This window comes from Hyaena hyaena, unplaced genomic scaffold, assembly GCF_003009895.1.
Source record: "Hyaena hyaena isolate Hyena2069 unplaced genomic scaffold, ASM300989v1 scaffold_95, whole genome shotgun sequence".
NCBI lineage: Eukaryota > Metazoa > Chordata > Mammalia > Carnivora > Hyaenidae > Hyaena > Hyaena hyaena.
In genome coordinates, this window is record NW_024080727.1 from 672,698 (window position 1) to 695,915 (window position 23,218).

At 49.1% G+C, this 23,218-nt stretch overlaps 1 protein-coding gene across 2 annotated transcripts in view; it reads left to right on the plus strand.

The window, feature by feature from the left end:
• The first annotated feature begins 4,036 nt into the window (after positions 1-4,036).
• Positions 4,037-23,218, plus strand: part of PCSK6 (proprotein convertase subtilisin/kexin type 6) — a 193,040-nt gene continuing 173,858 nt past the window's right edge. For both annotated transcript variants that reach the window (XM_039235060.1, XM_039235061.1), the window contains exon 1: positions 4,037-4,321. In XM_039235060.1, coding sequence (XP_039090991.1) covers positions 4,037-4,321 — 285 coding nt within the window. The remainder of the gene's footprint in view (positions 4,322-23,218) is intronic.

The window sequence follows — 23,218 nt, forward strand, 5'->3', positions numbered from 1 at the left end:
CACCACAGAGGGACAAGCTGTGGGTGGGGTTTGGGACGGATGAAAAGGAGAGGAAAGAAAAGCGTGAGAGGGAGAAAGTGGAACCAGCTGGGGAACCCCTGGTTTGTAGAAACCCAGGGCCAGGTAAAGGTTTCTCTGGGCCTGGGGCGAAGGGGCCAGTGGTAGGCAGAAGGGGGGGGGGTCTGATCTTTCTCAGGCCCTCCGTTGCCAGGGATGTTAAAATCTGAGAAAACATGGGGCGCCTGGGTGGCTTAGTCGGCTAAGCGTCCGACTTTCGCTTAGGTCATGATCTCGCGGTTCGTGGGTTCGAGCCCCGCGTCGGGCTCTGTGCTGACTGCCAGCTCAGAGCCTGGAGCCTGTTTCAGTCTGTGACTCCCTCTCTCTCTGACCCTCCCCTGCTCATGCTGTCTCTCTCTCTCTCTCTCTCTAGAAATAAAAAAAAAATCTGAGAAAACATGCAACTATGCATGGCCGAAGGGTAGAACATTTACATGCTTGTGAACCCCGCAGACAGACAGAGTATGCAGCTTGCTCATTCCATCCCACTACAGGGCTCCCGGTGCCCAGTGTGGTCACCATTGTTATCACTGTCGAGTCCTTACTCAGCGTCAAGTGCTGGGCAAGGGGCTCTGCTTGGAACAGCTCCTGTCGGCCTCCCAGTGCCCTGCATGGGACAGCATCGTTACTGCCCTTTCCAGTGGAAGATGCTGGAGCAACTTGCCTAAGCAAGTGCCTAACTTCGCACAACTTCTGAGCTTTGAGTGCACGCTCTTCTCCAATATCCTGAAGGTGGTGCCCATCAGACATTCTTTGAGGGAAGCCACCCTGGCCCACGGGACCTAGCACATTTCCAACATGCAATTTTTCAGTAAAGTGTTTGTTGCTTAAAATGGAAATGACTTCTGCGTCAAATTCTGCTTCAACACACCCCAGGAGGCTGTGTGAAGTTTTCTGCTATCCAGCAGTCCTGGAAGTACCGGGCATTCCTTGGCCCCAGCTATGCAATCCTGTACTTGCTGCAAAGGGGTCAAGTGTGGGCATGAGAACACATAATTCAATAACATCTTCCCAGTGATGACCTCTCCTCCTCTTCTCTGATTTGGGAGGATTTTAGTATAAATAATACATCTCTGTATTAGCATTTTCTAAAAATTCTGAAATATGATGACCAGATTCCAATCACCTTTTGGGTCCATGTCCTGTCCATCTCCAGGCCTTCTGACCTAGGGAAGCAAGATCAGCCCTCCCCACTCCCACCCTCACCCCCCCCACCACCACCACCCTGGCCCCTGCCCTGATTTGTTGGACCCTCAAGGGCCATCTGGAGGGCTGGAGCTTAAGTGAGGAGTAAATCTCCTCTCTGCAGGAAGACTAGCCAAGTTTTATTACAGATTCTATCACAATGCAAGGGCTGGTCCTTCTGTGATTGAGCTAATCCCGTCACCGCGTAAATCAATAGGAGACACACAGGAGGTGATTTGATTTAGGATGTTCATTTGGGGAAGCTGGTCTTCCTCTAACACTGAGGCCAAAATAGTGCCTGGACACTTCCATGATAAATGCAAAGTGTAGCTCAAAAGGATCAGATCTGTTAATAAAATAAATTCCTATCCCTCGAAATAAAAATTCAGATGCATTTTAGGCTCCTCAGTTCAGTGGGCTGAATCCCTTAATCTACCAAATTATTATGGAAAAACCCTTATCTCTGCCTCAAAAATCACTGCTGTCTGGGTGGGAGGGGTGGGGGAGACCCTCTGGGGAAGGACGAGTTGCTTCATAACAACTTAGATGATGTGCAGCATAGCATTATCTTGAAGAGGGCCATATACTTGAAGAGGTACAACACAAGATCTGCGACAGAGCCGACACAGTCCAGGTGACAGGGGCCAGAAAGGAGACAGATGTCTACCACATGGATTGCTGATAAGTGACAGAGTGAGACTTCTAATCCAGCCCCCTGACTATCAGTCCAGCGTCCCTTCCCTGTGGACAGGTGACCTCTGGAAGAGACAGGGTTAGGGTTCTGGGTATGTTTCTGCTCAATAGGGGTGGTGTGATCCCCTCGAGGGCAGCCGGGCTTACCTCGGGGCCTCCTGTCCCCCCTTTTTTTATATGTATTATTTATTTCTGAGAGAGAGAGAGAGAGAGAGAGCGAGAGCAGGGAAGGGTCAGAGAGAGAGGGAGACACAGAATCCGAAACAGGCTCCAGGCTCTGAGCTGGCTGTCAACACAGAGCCCGACGCGGGGCTCGAACTCATGAACCATGAGATCATGACCTGAGCCGAAATCCAACGTTCAACCGACTGAGCCACCCAGGCGCCCTGGGGCCTCCTGTCCCTTAAGTGGGTAGGGAGGGGCAGGCAAGCATCTAGGCCATCTGTAAGGGGGATGCAAGGGGCCTGCTTTCTGCAGCACGGGGCAGGCCTTGAGTGTCTGTCCAGGGAGCTGATCCCACTTGACCAGAGGGAGTAAGGTGGGAGAAGCTGCATCTAGAGTTGAAATCAACGTGAGGGAAATAAATCCCCAGGTCCCTGCAAAAGCCCTGTGAACAAAGATTCGGTTTGTCCCTGTGGGGCCTCCTACCACACCTCCCGTGCTCTCACCTCCATCCGGGGTGACTCACGCCTGCAGAAAGGATGAATCATGTGAGTTACGAAACCAAAGGGCTCCTGAGAGGGAGGCTAGAAGGGACCTGGGGAAGCCACCTCCACAGAGCCTGCTTTGTCCCCACTGGTCCTGACCCCCATTGCCCAACCTCTAGCTACCAAGCCACAGGCTCACATGAGCTCTCTATAGAAATTTCTTCTGGAAACTGGACATCAGATCCGTGGTCTTGCCTTCCTGCCTCAAGGCCTTCTGGGCCTATGTTTTGTTTTCTCTCCTGTATTCTTTGGGGTAAAGGCTTGCTTTCCACATGAGGCCAGTTGGGACGAACGGGTCCAGAAAGTAATGGGACAAGGCCTGAAGCAGTCCTTCCCTCTCACCACCTGCTTGTTCCTAGTGTGAACATTTCCATAATTCTCCAGGGTGCACCAAATAATTATCTACTGCATTCTAGGCTGCTCCAGGGGCAAGGATGATTCAACTCACTTTCCCACTGACTGCTACCAGCTCAGTGGGAGCTTTGAAGAGTCTACACAAGTGAACACCTACCGTGTGGCAGGCCCTGGGCTCATAAAAACAAACATTTATGGACAGCTTATTGTGCCGCAAGAGCTCATGTCACCCTCAAAACAGCCCTACGGGGTAGATACTATTGTCATCCCCATTTACAGGTGGAGCCCTGCGCTCAGCAAGGACAGCAACGTGCCCAAGATCACACCGATAAGGAAGGGGACAGCTTGGGGATTCACCTGCACGACCTCCCAGGGTGGGCTGTACCGCTGGGTTTCTCCTGTGCACTCCTTGAACCCAGCTCATCTGTCAACCGGCTTCGAGCCCCGTTAACGTGTCTCTTCAATCAGGCTTCTTCCGGGCAGGGCCACGACCCTGTCTTTCCTTGTGGCTTCTTTCCCTTAGAACCCAGAGAACCCTTGCAAACCCACCATCTCACACTGAGATGAGCAAGGCCACCCTTAAATGAGATTGACCTGGTGGATGAGGCCTCCGGGATGCCCAGCGGGTGGGAGCACTCTGGACTCACCTGAGCTGCCCCTGGGGCCCTCAGGGCTCCTGGTAAAACGTGCGGGGGGCCAAGGCCGCCGCTCGGGGCCGCCCTGGCCTGTCTGTGTCCCGGGAGCCCGAAAAGTCTGCGAGAAGTTCCCCGGTGGGGGGCGTCTCGGGCCTCCCCCGCCGCCCGCTGCCCTCCGCCCCCCGCCCCCGGGCTCGCGCAGGTCCCGGTGCGGGCCGCACGAGCGCGGGCCCAGGGGCGCCACCGGGCCGCGCGGGCGGGAACGCGCCGCGGCCGCCTCCTCCTCCCTCGCTCCCGCCCGCAGCGGCGGCGGCGGCGCTTCCCCGGCGCGGAGCGGCTTTAAAAGGCGGCACCCCACCCCCCGGCGCACTCGCCGCTCGGGCGCCGCGCGAGCCTGCCGCTGCCATGCCTCCGCGCGCGCCGCCTGCGCCCGGGCCCCGGCCGCCTCCCCGGGCCGCCGCCGCCGCCGCCGCCGCCGCCGTGGACGCGGGGGGCGCCGGCGGGCCCGGGCTCCGGCCGCTCGCGCCGCGCCCCTGGCGCTGGCTGCTGCTGCTCGCGCTGCCCGCCGCCTGCTCCGCGCCGCCGCCGCCGCGCCCCGTCTACACCAACCACTGGGCAGTGCAAGTGCTGGGCGGCCCGGCCGCGGCGGACCGCGTGGCCGCGGCGCACGGCTACCTCAACTTGGGCCAGGTGAGTGCAGCCGGCCCCGCGCGCCCAAAACTTTCCCGGCCGCCGATGGGCACGGCGCGAGGGGGCGCCTCCTTCCGGCCCGCGGCGCCGCGGCCGCGCGTGGGCAGGGGTCCCGAACGGCTCGGCCAGCGCGGCCGGGAGTGGGGGGCGGCCGAGGCGCCCAGCGGGGAGTCGCCAGGGGACGCGGTGCGCGGGACGCTCGGCGGGACCCACCAGGTGGCCCCGGGGCGCCCACTTGGGCCTGGCGCGCCGCGGGCAGTTCAGCCGGCCCGGCGCGGGCACCTGTCCGGCGGGGCGGGAGAAGGAGCCAGTGTCGGGCGCCGCGCTCAGCCCGCGGGCGCTGTCCTCAGTGCCCTCTCCCTGGCCTCGGGTCCCCACTCCGCCACGCCGAACCCGCTGCCCCCGACGGGCTCTGGACGCTGAGCGCGCCAGGGCGGCCTCGCGGCTCGGTGGTGACAGGCGCATGGCCCAGAATCTGGGGGACCCGTGCTGCCTCGCTGTCCGCTACTCCCGGAGGGAAGGCGGCCCGGAGCCTGGAAGCAGCCGTCAGAGGCTTTGTGGGCCCCTCAGGAACCTGCAGCCGCGTCAGGCCGGAGGCGGGGGTCCTGCGTTTAAGACCCCTTTTGGCACCAGGGAGTTTGCTTTGTTTCTATGCTTCTGCCGCTGTTCCCATGGCTGCTCTCGATATACTAGCTGTATGACTTTAGGCAAGTCACTTTCTCACTCCATCTTCATCTGTAGGGACGGTGGCAGTGTTTACCGGCTGCATTTGTTGGGAAGGTCCAGTGTTGTCTGGCAGCAAAACCCCAGACGGGAGCCTGACCCCTGGTCAGTGAGCCCAGAGCCCTCCCAGGGCTTGGGCTGTTGCTATTACTGTCAACTAGCAAGAGAGGACAAGCCCTGGGCGCAAAGGTGGCATAACTCCAAAGGACTGCTGAGGCAGGTCCCTTCCGTGTCCCCAACCCCATAGAATGGCAGTGGGGCAAGGGGTTGATTTGTGGCCCATGAAGGGGCAGCGGACTGAAGCGTGCTGTCTCACCAGGGGACCTCTCCATGCAGTTAACAAATCTCCTACAAACTGCACTTGGAGGGATGAAGCGAAGCGACGGGGAAGCACCAGCTCATAACTCAAACCCTAGTGCCAGGCGGTGTTAAATTTAGTTTCATCATTATCTGTGACAGAAGCCAGCAAAGTGTGGTGTGGCCCTAATGTAAATGACATTTCTTCTGCATCCTAAGTCCCGCACAGAAGCTGCTAATGTGAGATGTGTGGCCTCCCGGAAAAGTCGATTTCTCTGTACTTCACACGGCAGATCAGAGGGTGTCTGAAAGAATGCCATCGTATCTTTTTGTGTATCTTTTATACTGTTTGACTGCTCAGGTCTCTTCAAACATCCTGTGATGGAAGATGTTGCCTTTGGGTAGCACTGGCTTCATTTCTACCTGTGGTTCCTAAATCTCTCAGCTGATGGTCCAGCCCAAAGAAGGTGTTCCTCAGGGCGCCATCCCCATTCACTGCTAGGGCCCCTGGCTCCTGCTACACTTCACTGCTCTGCCCAGGTGGCCTGGCAATTTGTCTTCAGCTCAAAGTGACTCTCAAACTGCACGGTAAATTACAAAGTGCCTGGGTTTCTGGCTCCTATAATTAAAGGAGAAGAGAGGAACTGACGTTGAGCTGTGAAGCTCCTGGTCATGGCAATGAGAGGCACACACAGTACCTCCCCCTCACAGTTCCTGTCCCCCGGAATAAAAAATGCCAGGGCTTTGAAACAACTTCTGTCAGACTTACTGAGCTGAGTCTCATATGCAGTCTGCCATTCTCATTTTGCCTGTTGGGGAGGTTCCTCCAGGTACTTACCTGCCCCCACCTGGGACCTTCTGGGTGAGTCTCTCAAGGACCCTCCAGCTCTGTCCAGTGCAGCCAGGGTGCACTGCCCATGGCCCAGTCGCTAAGCCTGGGAGGCAGGGTGCTGGGGGTGCCATGGTGAAGACGTTCGCAAACAGAGGGAGGGATTAGTTGGTTGGGGATCCGAGCAGTCTCAGAGGCGTGTGTATGTGTGTGTGTGTGTGTGTGTGTGTTTACTCAAGGAAAGCCTATTACTCTTTATTCCAAAACCAGCTTTTCTCCCTCCCTCCCCCAAGTGAACTGCTAATGTGGAAAAGGCCTGGAGCATTCCAACCTCTACCTATTCAATAAGAACTCTTTTTAAAACCTTATTTGCCTTTTTCAGCCAGGAGAATTCGTGACTCATAAATAAGATGTAGATATTATTAGCTTTGATTTATGGATAAGTAAACTGAGGGAAAACAAGGGACAGAAGCCATTTGGGTCCACACAGTGTGTGTCACCTCTGATAATTTTGCTCCCTGCTCTTTGTCTCCTGCTGCATTCTCTGGTCTAAATCTCCTTGGTGAGACTCTTTCCCCAAACCCTTAATGGGCAACTAGTGTTATGCCTCCTACCTGGCCTGCCTCACAGCTCTGCTGTTCTCTTTGCCATGCTCTAACTCCTGGCTCGATTGTTTTACTCTCTTTTATGCAACTGATAACCTGATTCCATGTATTTTAAGTGGTGGTGCAAAAATAATTGAGGTGGGGGGTGATTATTCACCTTTCTTAAATATGGATGCCTTTCAGACTGATAAAGGCGCTGGATCTTCTCCACTGAAAAATATGCATTATCAGGAACCAGTCAAACTAGCCTCTTTTTTTACTCTTCTATTCATGATGACACTGGAGGTCCCAGATAATGTACCACAATGTTGAGAGAGAGAGAAGAGAGAGAGAAAGAAAAGAAAGGAAGAAAGAAAAAGAAATTTGGAAGAGTCAAATGTCATTGACAGATGGCATAACTAACTACATGGATAATTGAAGAGAATCTAGAGACTATTAGAGTTAGTTATAGAATTGAACAGGGTGCTTGGTCACCAGTAGCTACCTATCGAATAGCAACATCTGAGAAGATGAAAGAAATGATAATATACTGTAGCATAGAAGCTGTTAGAAACCTAGAAATAAATTTTTGAAAAAATGTGAAACTTACAGGCAGAAAATTATAAAATATTGGAAAGATGTTTTGAAAGAAAGGTCTGAATAATGAAGGGGTAAGCCATGTTCATGAACAAGAGAACTGATTATCCCATATCCTCCCTCCCCCGATTAATCTATAAATTCAATGTAACTTAGTTGAAGTGCCAAAAGGGTTTTATATAGGATGTGAAATCACACAACTGAATGCTAAAATTCACGTAGAAGAGTAAGTTCCCAGAATCCCTGAGACAACTCTGAGAAGAGAGAAAAAGGAGGGGAGTGTGCTGTGTCAGAGAGCAAAACTTCCTGTAAAGCTGGTTTAACATTGGCCCAGGGATCAACTCAAACCCAGGAATGTATGGAAACATGTATTTGTGAGTGGAAGAGTTACAAATGGATGGGGAAGGATGGACATTTCAGTCAATGGTGCTTCAGATCCTTAGCTCACCTTGCACTGCTCAACAGTAAATTCCAGCTAGAAATAACCAGAGCAGAATACCTTTATGACATTGGGACAGGAAAGGATTTCCTAAACAAGACAGAGAAAGAACAATAAAGGAAGAGATTGATCTATGAAAAGTTCTGTGTGACAAACACATCACAACAGAGTTTAAAAGCACATAATAGATGGGGCGCCTGGGTGGCTTAGTCGGTTAAGCGTCCGACTTTCGCTTAGGTCATGATCTCACGGTTCGTGGGTTCGAGCCCCGCGTCGGGCTCTGTGCTGACTGCCAGCTCGGAGCCTGGAGCCTGTTTCAGTCTGTGACTCCCTCTCTCTCTGACCCTCCCCTGTTCATCCTGTCTGTCTCTCTCTCTCCTAGAAATAAATAAAAAAACATTAAAAAAAAAAAAAGCACATAATAGACTAGAAAACGTATTTATGACATATAGCACGTGGGTTAGTGCAAAGATGATTTAAAAAGATATAAATCAATAAGTGACAGACAAATGCCAGGTAGAAAAATGGAGAAGTGTATGAATATATAATTCAATGGTGAAGAAGCCCAAATGGCCAATAAACACGAGAAAAGCCACTGGGCCTCCCTGTGAGTTATGAGGACAGTGCAACATGGGGAAGTGACAAGATACCATATCACACCATCAGATCGGCCGATGTGGAAAAGTGCTAGTATCAAGTGTTGGTGAGGATGTGGAGCCATGGAACTTCTAGATGCTGCTGGTTGAAGTGGAAATCGGTATAACTACTATGGAGAGCAGTTTGACCCTTGACAATCAGGTAGAATTGCATCTGCAGGTCTACATCAAGGCTTCTACTAGAGAGAAGACCTTACACACTTACACAAGGAGCCTTGCAGAGTAAGGTCACAGAAGCATTTTTTAAATGAAAGGAAACACAACCTAAATATCTGTCAGTAGAAGAATGGAAAAATAAATCCAAATGGTCACATGATAGAATGCTATACAGTGGTTAGAAAGGAATTAACCAGGGGCACCTGGGTGGCTCAGTTGGCTGAGTGACCCTTGATTTTGGCTCAGGTCATGATTGCTTGTAGGTTGTAGGATCAAGCCTCTAGTTGGACTTCACGCTGAGCATAGAGCTTGTTCAGGATTCTGTCTCTCTCTCCCCCCTCTCCTCCCTATCTCCCCTCCCTATCTCTCTCTTCCTCTCCCCCACTCGTATACCTGCTCTCTCTCTCTCTCTCTCTCTCTCAAAGAAAAAAGATAAGAAAGGAATTAATCAGATAAGTATCTATAGAGATAAATCTCAACATGTGAAAAGGCATGTTGCCAATGCACAGTGTAGTAGTATTTATGTAAACTTTAAAAAACACACTAAGTAATTCTGTATTATTTGTGAATGCTTACACATGTAGGAAGCATCCACATCAAGTTCAGGTGAGTAGCAGAAGGGAGGGAGGGGGGAGAAACTGAGATAGGGATGTCAAACTTTATCTGCAGTGTTGTAATTCATAATATACAGATATAGGGGCATGTGTGTGTGTGTGTATATAACATAAATTACATGCAAAATTTTGTACTTTTCTTTGTGTCAAATTTATATATGGTGACATGTACACATGGGTGCAGACATGCATGTATTTATGCACATGCATATATACACTCATGCACCTCCATGTACACACATGTATGTCAATACACATAAAATGTTAAAGGGGGAAAAAGAAAAGAAAAATGCACATCACATGCACACATCATGGTGGTCCTGGATCATCTGAAGATTGCCTGTGGACACCTGTGGGCCTGGAGAAGAAGCCCCCACTTTAGGCCTCCCAAGCTTGGCCAGTCTCCTTGTCAAGCGATTGGTGACCTAGAGAATTAGAATGCCCAGCTCAGATCACCTGGCTGTGTGGACAGAGCCAGACTCAGAGCCCTTGAACCCTGCTCTCAGCCATCACCCTCTCTCTTCTACCTCCTCTGTTTGTTTATTTAAAAAAAATTTTTTTAATGTTTATTCATTTTTTTGAGAGACAGAGTCAGAATGCAAGCTGGGGAGGGGCAGAGAGAGAGGGAGACCCAGAATCCAAAGCAGGCTCGAAGCTCTGAGCTGTGAGCCCAGAGCCCAATGTGGGGCTCGAACCCATGAAAAGTGAGATCGTAACCTGAGCTGCAGTTGTATGCTCAACTGATTGAGCCACCCAGGAGCCCATCCTCTGCTTTTTTCTCCTTCAAAGCATCTAGTGGCCCCATAGCCCTCACTCTAACCTATATATATTGTAACCTTTGACTCCAGGAAAAGACAGTTGTGCATGTGAAAAGGGCTGCAACAAGATATTCTCACCAACCAAATCACAACATCTCAACACCTACAGCTTTTGGAAGTGATATTTATCTTCAACGTGTGCTTTGGTACCATACTTTCCCTTGAATTTTTGCTTTGCCTGGAGTCTTGAGCTAATTTGTTGATTCTGAGGCTGAACATAAAAAGGCAGGCTGGCTGCCAGGGCCCCTAAAAGATCTAAGAGCCTTAAATGATTTTGAACTTGCCTTAAATAGTTTTGCTTAAAATAGCTACAGAGCGGGACATACCTGGCCCAGAATTTCAGGTGGGTCTGCTTAATTCGCTTGTCAGCAGAGGAAAATTGTCATGCTGCAGATAGCTTGTTCTTACAATTAAAAAAAAAAAAACAAAAAACAAACAAACAAAAAAAGCTGAAGCTTTAGCCAGGTGTTAGAATGATGGGCCAGCATTTGTTCCGTCCAGAATGTCAGGAGCTTGAGGGGGAGAAGAGGAGGCCCAGAATAGCAGTCACCTGTGACCTAGTTATCTGGTTTTGATTTTCAGTCTGAGGCTGTCTTGTGTTAATGCTATGAGCCAAGAGCGGTGCACACAGAATGGCCTGGGAGTAGAAAGGGAGAGAGGTTCTGTGACGTAGGGGGTTGGAGGGTGGGGAGAGAGATAAGATTGGGATTGTGAAGCTCATAGTATAGTATGGTATCATTGGTATCATAGCCTCCCATTTGATATCTAGCTTCAGATGGTAATAGTTTTAAGTGGACAGGGTTTTATTTGAATAGACTGTCCTCATAAGTCATGAGGTGGTGGAGAGAGATAACTGAAGCTGAGTGGGTGTGCGTGGAGCCAGGTGGCCAGGAGGAGACTCCCAGTCAGGCTAGAGTGGATGCTTAGCTGAATGGTCCCCTGGAAGAGTCTGGTTCTCTCTAGGCAGAAGGCAACAGTGCAGATGAGCAGTAGAGCTGTCGATGGAGTGCAGAGCCCAAAGCACCTGTCTGAGGCCTCTGTCCAGGGGCCGAATCATCTCCCTCTCCGTCCAAGGCCCCGCAAGTGGAGGGCTTCTGAATAATATTTGTCATGACCGACTCTCTCCTTTCTGGCCCTTGGATTGTGGCTTGGCCTTGGCATTGACCAGAAGCCCTGGCACATGCTTGTGCCCAGCTGATGTTTTTTGTGCGGGCGCTCTCGATCATGGAGCCTCACACCACCCCTGCGGAGAGGTATCACCAGGCCTGTGTAACCATGAGGAGAGCTCAGGCCCAGTTCAGTTCTGACTGGCGCAGGTTACAAACCGGTGACTGATGGGCCAGTGTCTAAACCCCGTACTCTCTGACCCGCCTTCCACTGTCATCACCTTTGGCCCATGGACCTCATTCCTGTTTTTCAAATACGAGTAAGCCATCAGGCCAGAAAGCCATCAGCTCTCTGCTGCCAGTGGCTAAGAGCCAACGTGGACCCGGCCAGCCACTGTTTCTCCTTCTTTCCACCTGGTTCACATGCGTGCACACACATGGCGCTGCAGGTCAGCATTGTTCTACCCAGAATAGTCTTGTCATTGGTATTGAAACTTACCTCTCTCCATTTGGGAGGGAAAAGTATGCTCCAGTCCTTTTTGGTCCTTTCAGGATGGATGCTACACACTCAGTTGCTCAAACTCTGCACACTGTTAACTGGACAGATCCTCCTTTGCTGCAGACTTTCCCCTCTCTACGTGGTCCCTGTCTCCAAAAGGACTGGCAGCCCCAGTGCCTGAGCTCAAGGCCTGGGAGTCAGCATCGCCTCCCCCTGCTTCCATGCCTCCCGTCTGGTGTGTCACTCAGCCTATCTCATGGGTCTCCTGGATGGCTCTCAGGTCCCCCTGCTTTCCTGCTACTGTTGCCCAGCACAGGCCGGGGCCTCGACACCTCTTACCTGTCTGTCCTGCTACAGGGCCTCCTTCTGCCCTGGCCCCAGCTCCGGCTCTTCTGAACCACCTCATGTTCCTGCTTCCATTCAGCCTTCCTTATGCTATTCTTTCTACCTAGGATGCCTTTCCCATCCCCTGGTTAGCCCCTCGTCCTTCCCAGATGCCTGCTGGCTGGCCCTGATTTTCCCGGCCCTCCTGGACTCCCCAGTGCCCATCACCCTGACATTGCCTATTGGCTTGTTCATTTCTGTCACCAGCCCATGGGCTTCCTGGGCTGGTCCTCTGGCTGCTCTCAAAGATCAGTTCCAATTCTGCCACTTCTCTGATAGTGGAGGGGTCGCCTCAGGGTGGCCACATGCACTCACTTATTCAGTGTTTGCTGTGTGCTCTCACTGGTGCTGGGCCCTCAGAGGTAAGAGATGTAGCCCCTGCCTCACCAGAACCACTTGGTTAGGGGGGAGGATGTGAGCGTTTGTGAAGGAGCAGGTAACGCTCATACATCTCCATGCCTGTTGACGGAACCATCTCCACCCCTCCACTTTGTGAATTTAATCCCTTGTGTTTTGGAGTCACCAGGCAGATGGCTCCCTCCCTGGCCTGTGCTCGTACATGGGGGTGACCCTCCCTGTGATGCCCTAGTTGCTTCTAGGTCAGGTCAGCCACACAGGGAGCAAGGACCAGCAGTGCCTTGCCCTCTAGCCCACCGTGGCTCTGAGCCTCTCATCCCGTCAGATCCCAGATCATCCTGATGTTCTTGTGCTTGTACCGTTGGAGGATTTTGAAGACCCAGTGGTAGGCACAAGGCCCTCTGTCCAGCGCTGTGAAGAACAGGGATGAATAGCCATCAGCTGCTGGAAGGGAGCCTCACGCTCCATGGGATGGGATCGGCTGCTCAGATTCCCATGGTAACCAGCCCATCAATGCCCTTAGTGTCAAGACAGTGGCACCACTGAGAGGAAGAAACAGTCTCATTGTCTCCCCCTGGGTTGCTTGGGTGCAAAGCAGCGATGCTCCGCGGGGCCCGACAGCCTCTGGCCCGACGTGTGTTGCTACCCTGCTGCATATGACCTGCTTGCGGAGTCAGGCTCAGAAAGTGACCATGGGCTTCAGCTTCCTACCCCTCTGTGGGGCCTTTGCACTCCCTGTCACTGGCTGACATCCGGTCATTTCCAGAGTCCTTGTTGGGTGAATCCGACTTCTCAGAGGGAAGAAACAGCCCGATGGATCGGGCTCTTGAAGCTGGATGATGAAACAGATCGCATTTGCCACAGGGGTGGATAAATCTGTGCCAGTGTTGGCAGGCGGGTTTCTGGAAGGGCCCTTGATTTCCAGACGCTCTTCCTTTTGTTTCAAAACCTTGTGTGAACAGCTCTCAGAGATGACCTGCTGTATTCATTCAACCAGAACCTCCTTCTTGCCCATGGGGGACCCAAGTCTACTCCAGTGATCTTGTCAGACCCTGCAGGGTAGACAGTCTGGGGAGGTGGCAGAAAGGCAGGCGGGGCCACCCACTTGCCACATGAGGGCCTGTGTGCCTTCATCCCTGGCTAGGAGAAGGCAAAGCTATTCCTTTGCTCACCCTTTCTCATGCCCTGTTCTCCAAGATAGAAGCCGGACATCGCTCTGGATTTCCCTCGCGTCCACATCCGCTGCCCATGGCCTTGTCCACTCTGTCTCCTGGCTCCTCCCTTCCAGCTCTGCCTGCTCCCGGGACACTCATACTCTTTCTGGAGATGCCTTACTGCCTCGCTGTGCTCCCTGCCCCCTTCCAGGCCAGCTCCCACATCGCTCTCTGGACAGTGCATCAGGACCAAAATCCTCATGCTGCCCTTAACCTGCTCTGAGCCTGGCAGGTGTTCTTGCGCAGCAAAGCCTCGCTCCTTTGGCTCCTGGGGGATGAACTGCCCCTCTCTCCTGTTCTTGCTTAACCCAGAACCCTTCCTTTTGCCAGGTTTTCCAGCCACTACTTTTGCCATTCTGGAAACTTTCCATATATTTTTTCTTTCTTCTGCACCTGCTATCGGTTGCTGTGATTTTTAACCTCAGTGCATGTTCCCTGTATGGTCTGGCAAACGCTGCTCTTCAGAATTAGCCGAAGTGATGTTTCCTGACCTTCCGAAGTGATGTCTGGTGCCTGGCACATCTGAGCACTGTGCTCTCAGAGCTCCACTGAGGGTCTCAGCTAGACCCCTGGCACCCACTGTGCAAATGTGGCATGGAAGCATTGTGTGGTCCTCATCTTTGTTTCTGTTTCTTCAGGCCCTTGTCCCACTCACTGCCCCCACACAACCTGCCAGACATACCTGCTGACTGTGTTGCATTAGAAGGGGCATCCGAATCACTAGGTACCAGTACCCCCAGTGCAACTACACCAGCCAACTCCTACATTATCGTCCCTGCTGATTAAGAAGCACTGCTCTGATCATCACCCCAGAGCCCTAGGGGTGACCCTGTTAAACAGATGAGCAAACTGAGGCTCTGCGTAGTTGAGTGACTTATTACAGCTTAGTATATTTCAGAGCAATGAATTTCAGAGCAAGGTTTTCAACTTGGACCACTTTGATTCCAGACCTTACAGATGGTGTCTATGTCCATGTTAGGAAAGGCTGCAGAGAGCTGGTGATGGAGCCTGAGTTGGGGTCCTCTCACTGGTAAGATATAGGGGTATAGTCCAGGCAAATGGAGGGTTGAGGTCTAAGGGGCACCCTGGGGAGATGCCTGTGTAGCCCTATTCAGAAGGAGGGTGGCTGTACTATAGGACCCTCTTTTCTTATCAGGTCTTGGCCTGGGGCTTCACTTCCAAGGTTTATCTATGAAGAGTGAAGGCTGCCTACAGCATTCTTGACTTTGGAGTCCCAAGAGTCTCAAGGGCAGGGAACTTTCCTTGGACACTCTCCCCCCAGCCTACCAGGGACCCATGTTTCCCACCCCAGGAGGAGATCGCAACACCATGGAGCCAGATCTCTGACAAAAGGCTGGAACCCCACAAGGAGAGAAGGGGCTTAATGAGGGCACAACCTACTTATAAAATTGTGTCATTACTTAAATTTCCTTGGTGTAAGAGGAATACATGTATTTTGAGTATTTGGAAGACATGAAAAAGAAGAAAGAAAGCTCCAAAAATCATTTATAATCATACCATCCAAAGATAATCACTGTTAATGTTTTGGACCATGTGCTTTTCATTGTTTTTGTTTTAAAACTGTGCATGTAGGTCGGGGAGTGCCTGGGCAGCTCAGTCGTATGAATGTCCGACTCTTGATCTCAGCTCAGGTCATGATCTCATGGTTTGTGGGATTGGAGCCCTGCATTGGACTCTGCACTGACAGCCCAGAGCCTGCTTGAGATTCTCTCTCTCCCTCTCTCTCTCTCTGCCTCTTCCCTGCCTCAAAATAAATAAACATTTTTTAAAAACCTGCATGTGTTTGCATGCACATGCATGTACATGTGTGTGCATATATATATTTGTATATAAGTATGCATATGTGCATACATGTATGCACACACACATTCACACATGTGTGAATGTCTTATACAATAGGAGTGTACAGTTTTGCACCTAATACCTCCCAAGCCTAGAACTACACTATGGTGTAATTTTTAAGGGCTGCCTGAGTGCATCATTTAGTGGCTGGCCCATACTTACTTAATCTTTCCCCTGACACTTTAGGTCAGTAGATTCTTTGCGACTCATTGGGGAGTCTGGTCTGGAAGGTGAGCCCCATGCAAGGAGGTGGAAGGGGCTCCGCCGCCGCCTCATCTCCCACTGACGTGACTTGTACCCCTGGTCACAGTGGCTCATCACAGTTCCCTGTGTCTCCCCATCCTACGTCACAGGCCTTGGAGAGTCTCCAGGACTTGATGACATTTGTTCACTTCAACTCATAAGGATTTTATTGTGCATGTTTTTTCTTATTTTATGAAGTTACATGTGTAACTTCAAACAGTACAGATATATAAAGAGCAAAAGTCCAAAATCTTTGCCCCCCTCATTGCATCTGCATATGCCACCACACTTTAGCGTATGAGTGTCTGTTCCAGAAATATACATGCACATAAAAGGTTTTTATTTTTTTATATAAATGGAATCAGGCTAAACATGTTTTTCTGTACCTCACTTTTCTGAAGCCTAATCATGTATCCTGGAAAGCTTCCCACTCTAGTGCGTAAAGATCTCCATTATTTTGAAATGGTTTTAAGATTTTTATGGATGTGACATTTTCTTACATCATTTACTTACATTAATTTTCATTGTTTTGCCTATAGTTTTGTTTTTTATTTTTTATTGTAAACAGCATTGTGGTGATCATCCTTACCGATGCTTCTCTGTGCATATGTATGAGAATTTCTGTACGGTACATAATCGCAAAAACAGTAGTTATAATAATAAATAATGATCACAGACACCTTTCTGGCCCTCATGTGCCAGGTAGTTTTCCAAGCATTTTCTTGGTATTAACTCAGTCTTCTTAGAAACTGTGAAGTAGGTGCTATTATTATCCTCATTTTACAAATGAGGAAACCAAGGCACAGAGAGGTTAAGTAACTTGTCCATGGTTACACAGAGTGTACATGTCAGAGTTAAGATTTGAATCAAGACGAGGCAGAGTATATACACATGTTATGTGGTATGAGACATTGGCAGGCATCTTTCCGGGCAGGCAGTGCCAATTGACACCCCCTCAAGAGGTATTTAAGGGGCCCTCACCAATCTTGGGTGGAGATTAGCAGTTGTTGTAGTATTTATTTGCCAGTTCTTACAGGTGAAAATGAGATCTCATGGTTGTTTTAATTTGCTTTTTTCCCCTGATTACTGTTAGAGTGAAATGCCTTTTCATAAAGTTATTAGTCATTTTAATTCTCCGAATTGCTTATTTGCATTCTTTGCCCATTTTTCAATTGGGCTATTTTTCTTCTATCTTAATGATTTGTAGGTGCTGTCTCTATATTGTGGATATTAATCTCTTGTTTGCAACTATATTACAGATATTTCTCCCATCTGTCACTTCTCTTTGAACACTGTTCAGAAGGTCTGTTTGCTTGCTTGCTTTCTGAAGTTAAACCTGCAGTCCCATTTGTTTGCAAGGCTGGGGTCCCGTCACTGGGTGTAATTCAGTGATGAACAGTTGGGGTCTGAGGAATAGTGAAATTAATATAGAGATGGAAGCCAGATACTTTAGGGTAAGAGAGGAAAGTAGGGCTGCTTTTCACCTGGGAAGTTCAGGGAAGGCTATGAGCAAGATCTCAAAGGGCCCACTGGATTTTTCAGAGAGAGAGAGAGAGATAAGAAGAGGGGGTGGTGTTTCTGCAGGTGGATCCTGAGTGAGTGCATCAATCTGCACCCCACTGGGAAACAACTCACCTTATTGGCTCAGGTAGAGCCTCTCATGGGGGCTATTTATAGAGGTGTAAGTGGGGATGAGGGAACCGACAAAAGGTACTGAGGCACCTGAAGACCAACAGTGGTGGGAGACCTGCTCCTCTCCTGGAGCTGAACTGACCCAGGGAGAAAGCAGGTCAGCAGAGCCTGGGAGGAGATGGAGCAGAGGAGGAGGCAGCCTCCTTCTGGCTCTGCCCATCGGCCAGGCCCTCTGGAAGTGTGGTGGTCCATGAGGGGTTGGTGGAGGGCACGGGGCAAGGCAGAGAGAGAACAGTAACCAGCAAAGTAAGGATAAGGAGAGAGACCATTTTTGGCACAGCAAGAGCTCAGCAAACACCCTGATGTCAGTAGAGGAGAGAGGAATTCATCTGGGGGCTGGCTCAAAGCCTGGTGCTGTGCAAGATACCGAGTTGCAAAGATGCATTGGGCTGGCTTCGCCTGCAGTGATGTGTGTGCTTCGGCGCCAGTTTTAGCTTTCCACGTGTCCTCCAGGAGGGTCACAGCAGAGGCGTGCGGTTTCGTTGCTGTTAGACCCCACGTACCTGGATCTGTGCCTCCTTGTTCCAGCAGGAGTTTATTTAGGTGTGTCTGTCTGAGGACAGACTTTAACACGGAAAAATAAGTCCCCTCTGGCCACCATTGCGCTCAGTCTAACACACGTCCTGATCTTCCGCTGTTTTCTTAGACTTGAGCAAACAGAAACCCCTTATTTGTGTTCCTCTTGATAAAGCTAATTTCTGTAAAAAGAAAAAGAAACGTTATGTCTAGCCTGCCATCAAAGTAACTGTTCATGACTGAGCTCATTAACAGTCTTTTTACACACGTCTTTTAATTTCTCATTTGCAGGAATATGACACTATTAGCCACGAACAGGAAGCAGGATTTGTTTCAGGGGCTTAAACAAGTTTGTGTACCACAACTTTGCCAGTGTAAGACCCCCATAACCCTCCATTGGAGCACAAGATGGAAAAGCCATTTGTGGGAATGAATGTTTCTGTTCCTGTAGAGTTTTGTGTTCTTGTACAAAATGAACTCGTTACGACTTTCTAGGATTATTTTTGCAGGGCCAGGTGGGGGTGGGTTTGCTTTTATAAGGACTGTGGTTTTCTACCTTCCTCTGATATCTGACCACACCAGGAACATTTAAAACCAAACTGATTCTCATACTCAACAGTCTTCAAATCCAAATAAAACCCCAGAGATGGATCTGCTAACCCCAGAAGACCAACTTTATAAGGCCCATGTGGGGGAGGGGCAGGATTGACCACCCCACACAATGATGAGGCACATCTTTTGTTTGTTTTTGTTTTTATGAGTTTGTTTATTTTTGAGAGAGACAGAGGGCGAGTGGGGAGCGACATAGAGAAAGGGAGACAGAATCCCAAGCAGGCTCTGCACGGTCAGCACAGAACCCAGTGTGGGGCTCTTACTCGTAAACTGTGAGATCATGACCTGAGCCAAAACCAAGAGTCGGACACTTCACTGACTGAGCCGCACGCACGCGCGTGTAATGAGGTGTGTCTTAACAGCATACCTGTTCTGACTAAGGAAGTACCTATCCAAAACCTAACTGTAAGAACCTCTTACTTCCCATTTTGGTACTCACTCACAAAGAACACTGGACGTGATTCTGTTCTTTCCTTATGTCAGAAGTTCAATGGCTGCATGAAACGACAGAAAATCCCATCTTCATGCCAATTTGTTTGGGTTACTGAAAGTTGGTTTTACTTTCCAGCAATTGGTTCCTTTCCTGCAGTTAGTCACTTACAGTGCTTTGTACTTGGTTGGTGCAAGGGCTGTGTCAGCCTGGCCTTGTCTTCCTCCAGGCAGCCACCCAGCCTCCTCCCCAGTTGTTCCTGCATGCTGACCTCCTCAAGGGGGTCTTCCAGTGACCAACTGCTGCCACCAAGAGATCTCCCCCACCGCATGCCCAAGGAAACGTGTTTGTGCACTTTCCGCCATTTTTCTCCCCTCTGTGTCCATAGCTTATTTGAATCATGGGGTCGGGCTGCAGGAATTGAATTGCAAGTCCCAAGGCAGGGCTGTGTTTCTGCATGTGCTGTGGGCACAAAAGTGAGGCTCAAAGGTCACAAGGATGACAGATGCAGCTGGATAGGAACAGCCATCCGACTAAACCTACCCAGTCCATTTCAAATGGTGTACCTGTGTCCTGAGTCTTCCGGGGAGTTCCTTAGTGTTGAGCCTGGTTTGATTTCTTCATGAGCCTTCCATGGCAGAAGACAAAGTGTTGACTGCTATGGTCAGGCCTTCCTGTGGCCAGGAGGAGCTAGTGTTATGACTTCCCTGGCAGGTCACGGTGCTTGGATTAGAGAATCAAACCAACAGGTACTTCCATTGACCCAAGCATGTCCCCAGTCTGCCTTTAGCCCTGTTGGTTTCTCTGTAATCTGGAGTGCTGCATCTGTTTGCCTCCCCCCCCCAACCCCCTACAGAAGATCACAAAGTTCCTGAAACATTCAGCTTGTTGATAGTTTTTAAAAAAATTTACTGTTTGTTTATTTTGAGAAAGAGAGCAAGAGAGAGCCAGGGAGGGGCAGAGAGAGAGAGAGAGAGAGAATGAGAGAGAATCCCAAGCAGGCTCTGTGCTGAAATCACAAAGCCGGACATGGGGGTCGATCCTGCAAATCTTGAGATCATGACCTGAGCCGAAATCAAGAGTCAGATGTTTAACTGACTAAGTCACCCAGGCACACCATGTTTATCATAATTTTTAAAGTTCTTTAGGTCCGTCAGTAGGAGAATGGATAAATAAATGTGACATACTCATACAATGGGCCCTCTTTACCCAGCAGTAAAGAACAAACAACTGCTAATGCCTAACAGCAGGGACAAACTCATAGACATAATATGGAGTAAAAGAAGCCTTACACAAAAGACCTATCAGATTCCATTTACAGGAAGTTCTGAACAGGTAAAACCAATCTGTAGTGGAATAAAAACTAATCTATAGGAGTGATGGACTGGGAAGGCGCACAGGGAAATATTCTGGGGGTGATGGCTATGTTGTTTCTCCTGATAGGGCTTTGGATTACATAGGAATATACATTTATCAAAACTCAAATATATAATGAAAATTTGTTCATTCATCATATGTCAACTTTACTTCAAAGGGGGAAATCCATAAGCAAATATTGAACTCTCCGTAATGATGGGTATGTTGAAGCATTTAGGGAGAAAGTATATTGATACTGCAATTTGCTTTGGAATGCACTAGAAATAAGTCATATGGACAAATGGCTAGAGACATGGGTAGATGAAGAGAAATATGATAGAGTAATTATAGTAATTATGTTAATGGTAGAATCAAGGTAGTGGGTGTGTGGGTGTTTGCTGTATAGTTCCTTCAACTCTGCTGTATGTTTGAAAAATTGCATAATAAAATGTTAGGGGAAAAAGGTTCTGAGGGTAGTGGTGGGGGTAGGATGGATTTGGGAGAAATCTACTGTCTTTGTGTTTGGAGGTGAGGATTGAAAGCCTAGAGATTTAACGGGGCAAATGAGTTCATCAAAGAAATCCCCATAGAATCTGACCTGGGGGGCGGTGGCACATGCTTTTGTAAGGTGTGTTCTGGTCATGCTGGCATCTGAAAGGATTACTGGGGCTCCCTGAGCCCCCTAGCTTGTTAGTTTTCCAGGGACAGAAAGATTCAGCCCTGGAGAGAGGCAGCCCAGCAAATGTAAATGAGTGGAGTCCCACAGTTTAAGGACCTTCCTGCAGAGGAAAGATAAGCCTGCAGCAGATACCCCTGGCACAGCCCTGGTTGTCTGGGTTGCTTGCCTGCTAATTATCTTCTCCTCTTGCTCTGCAGTGGTTTGCTAGTCCTGGGATTTGAATTATTGACTTTATGTAGAATTTTCAGCTTCTCTTGTGTTGTCAAATGGGAGAGCGGGAGTAGCACCCATTCTGTACAGAGTCCTGATGGCTGGGTGTCCTACTCTGGAATCTTGCCCTGGACCATCTGCAGCAGAGACACGGCCATCAGAGTTCTTGTGGGAGAAACCCTGCCTGAGAGGAAGCTCCTGGTCTGCTAGTAAATTTAGGGCATGTGCGAGAAGTTGGGGGTAGGGAGAGAGGAAAAGAATGAAAGCATTATTCTAAGAAGCTGCTTTTATTTATAGATTCTCCTACTTCTATTAAAATGAATGCCAGAGGGATATAAAACTTGGAACACGTAACACATAATAGAAATAAAAGGACGTTAAGCTAAAATAGGGAACAATGGCAAAATGAGAAGAGAGTCTCAGGACCGAGAGGAAGATGTGACATTTTTCTGAAATAAAATCATCTTCGAGCACACTGTACAGGGAAAGTGAATTAAAATAAGGACTTGGTTAGGAGAGAACTTGGAAGGAAACATAAAATATTTCATAATGAAAAGGAGAAAGTGTTACACTGACTCCAGGGGAAAACAAAGACAGAGATTACACCAATTACATTATAGAGACAAATAAATAAAATGTCACTGTTGTAAAAGGAAATCAAACTAATTAAATACTTAATATGCGTTAAGAAGAGTTGGCAAAATAAAGTGTATTAAATATGATAAAATATGTAAATAGACATAATTTGCCTGCTTCGTTCCGGCAGCCAGGACTGTGCCTTACTCCCTGCCTCTAAAATGAGAGATTTTTGATTCCTGTGATAACACATTAATGGGACAAGACACAAAGTAAATAACCACTTATACTAGAAAGGCTGGAATCAGGGGCACCGGGTGGCTCAGTCAGTTAAGTGTCTGACTCTTGAACTCAGCTCAGGTCTTGATCTCAGGGTCATGAGTTCAAGCTCCACCCTGGGCAGAAAGCCTACTTAAAAGGAAAAAAAAAGGCTGGAATCAAACAAGCACTTTCAAATGGATGAAGTGATGAATGAATGAGGATTCCTTAAAGTAAGGAGTTTAAAAACACACATGCAAAAGGGAGAGCAACCGAATACCTTCCAAGATGAAAATTGAATGCATCTAGGCATGAAAGAAGGTGCCAGTAACTGAACCTCTCTGTGCCTTAGCTCTTTCTGCTGAAAAATGGAAGTTATCAGCACCTCCAACAATCAAATACCTGGAACAGCGCCAGGCCCGAAGCAGACACCCAGTGCATATTAATGCTAATAATATTATCATCGCGGTGATTATTAATACCAAAAGGGAAGGAAGTAACACGTCCTTTCAATGTCAGGCATTGGAGACAGACTAGGAAAACACTGTCTATTTTTAAAGTAGGAAATAAGAGCTAGTAGAAGGTGGGGACGTGGAGAAGATTGCACATAGGGTGTTTCTTTTACCTCTCATCTTTTTTGCGGGAGAAGATTCGTTGATGTGAGAAGTTGAAGATGGAAAGGGCAGAAGTTAAGCCAGGTGAAGGAAGAAGCAATGAGCCATGGTTTACAAAGCCAGGAGATCACAGGGTGCAGAGGGTGCTCCTGGGCTCCCAGCAAGGTGCCTGGCCCGTAGCCACTGCAGCCAGCAGCACTCAGAAGGTGCCCTCCACCTCCCTGGCATGGTCAGCTGGCTTGTGCCCACCATCACTGTTGCAAAAGAGAGCCCTCTTGTTTGGAATTAATTCATGATCCTCTCTTGAGGATACATAAAATAAAACTTTGGATTAAATGCAACTTTGCATGTCAGTTAGCCTATATGGGCATCTGGGAGCTACATAAAGCTTATGAAGGAGTAGTCTGTTGCCCCAACATGGCCAGATAGAGCCTGGAGCAGCTCTCTACAATGTGCATTTGCCTATTAATTACAGCGGACACATGTCCACGTTCATTCCCAAAGGAGAGCTGTATGCCTGGATGCTGGATTTTTATGCTTTTTCCAAACTTTTCTTAGTCTGGGCATCACTCAGG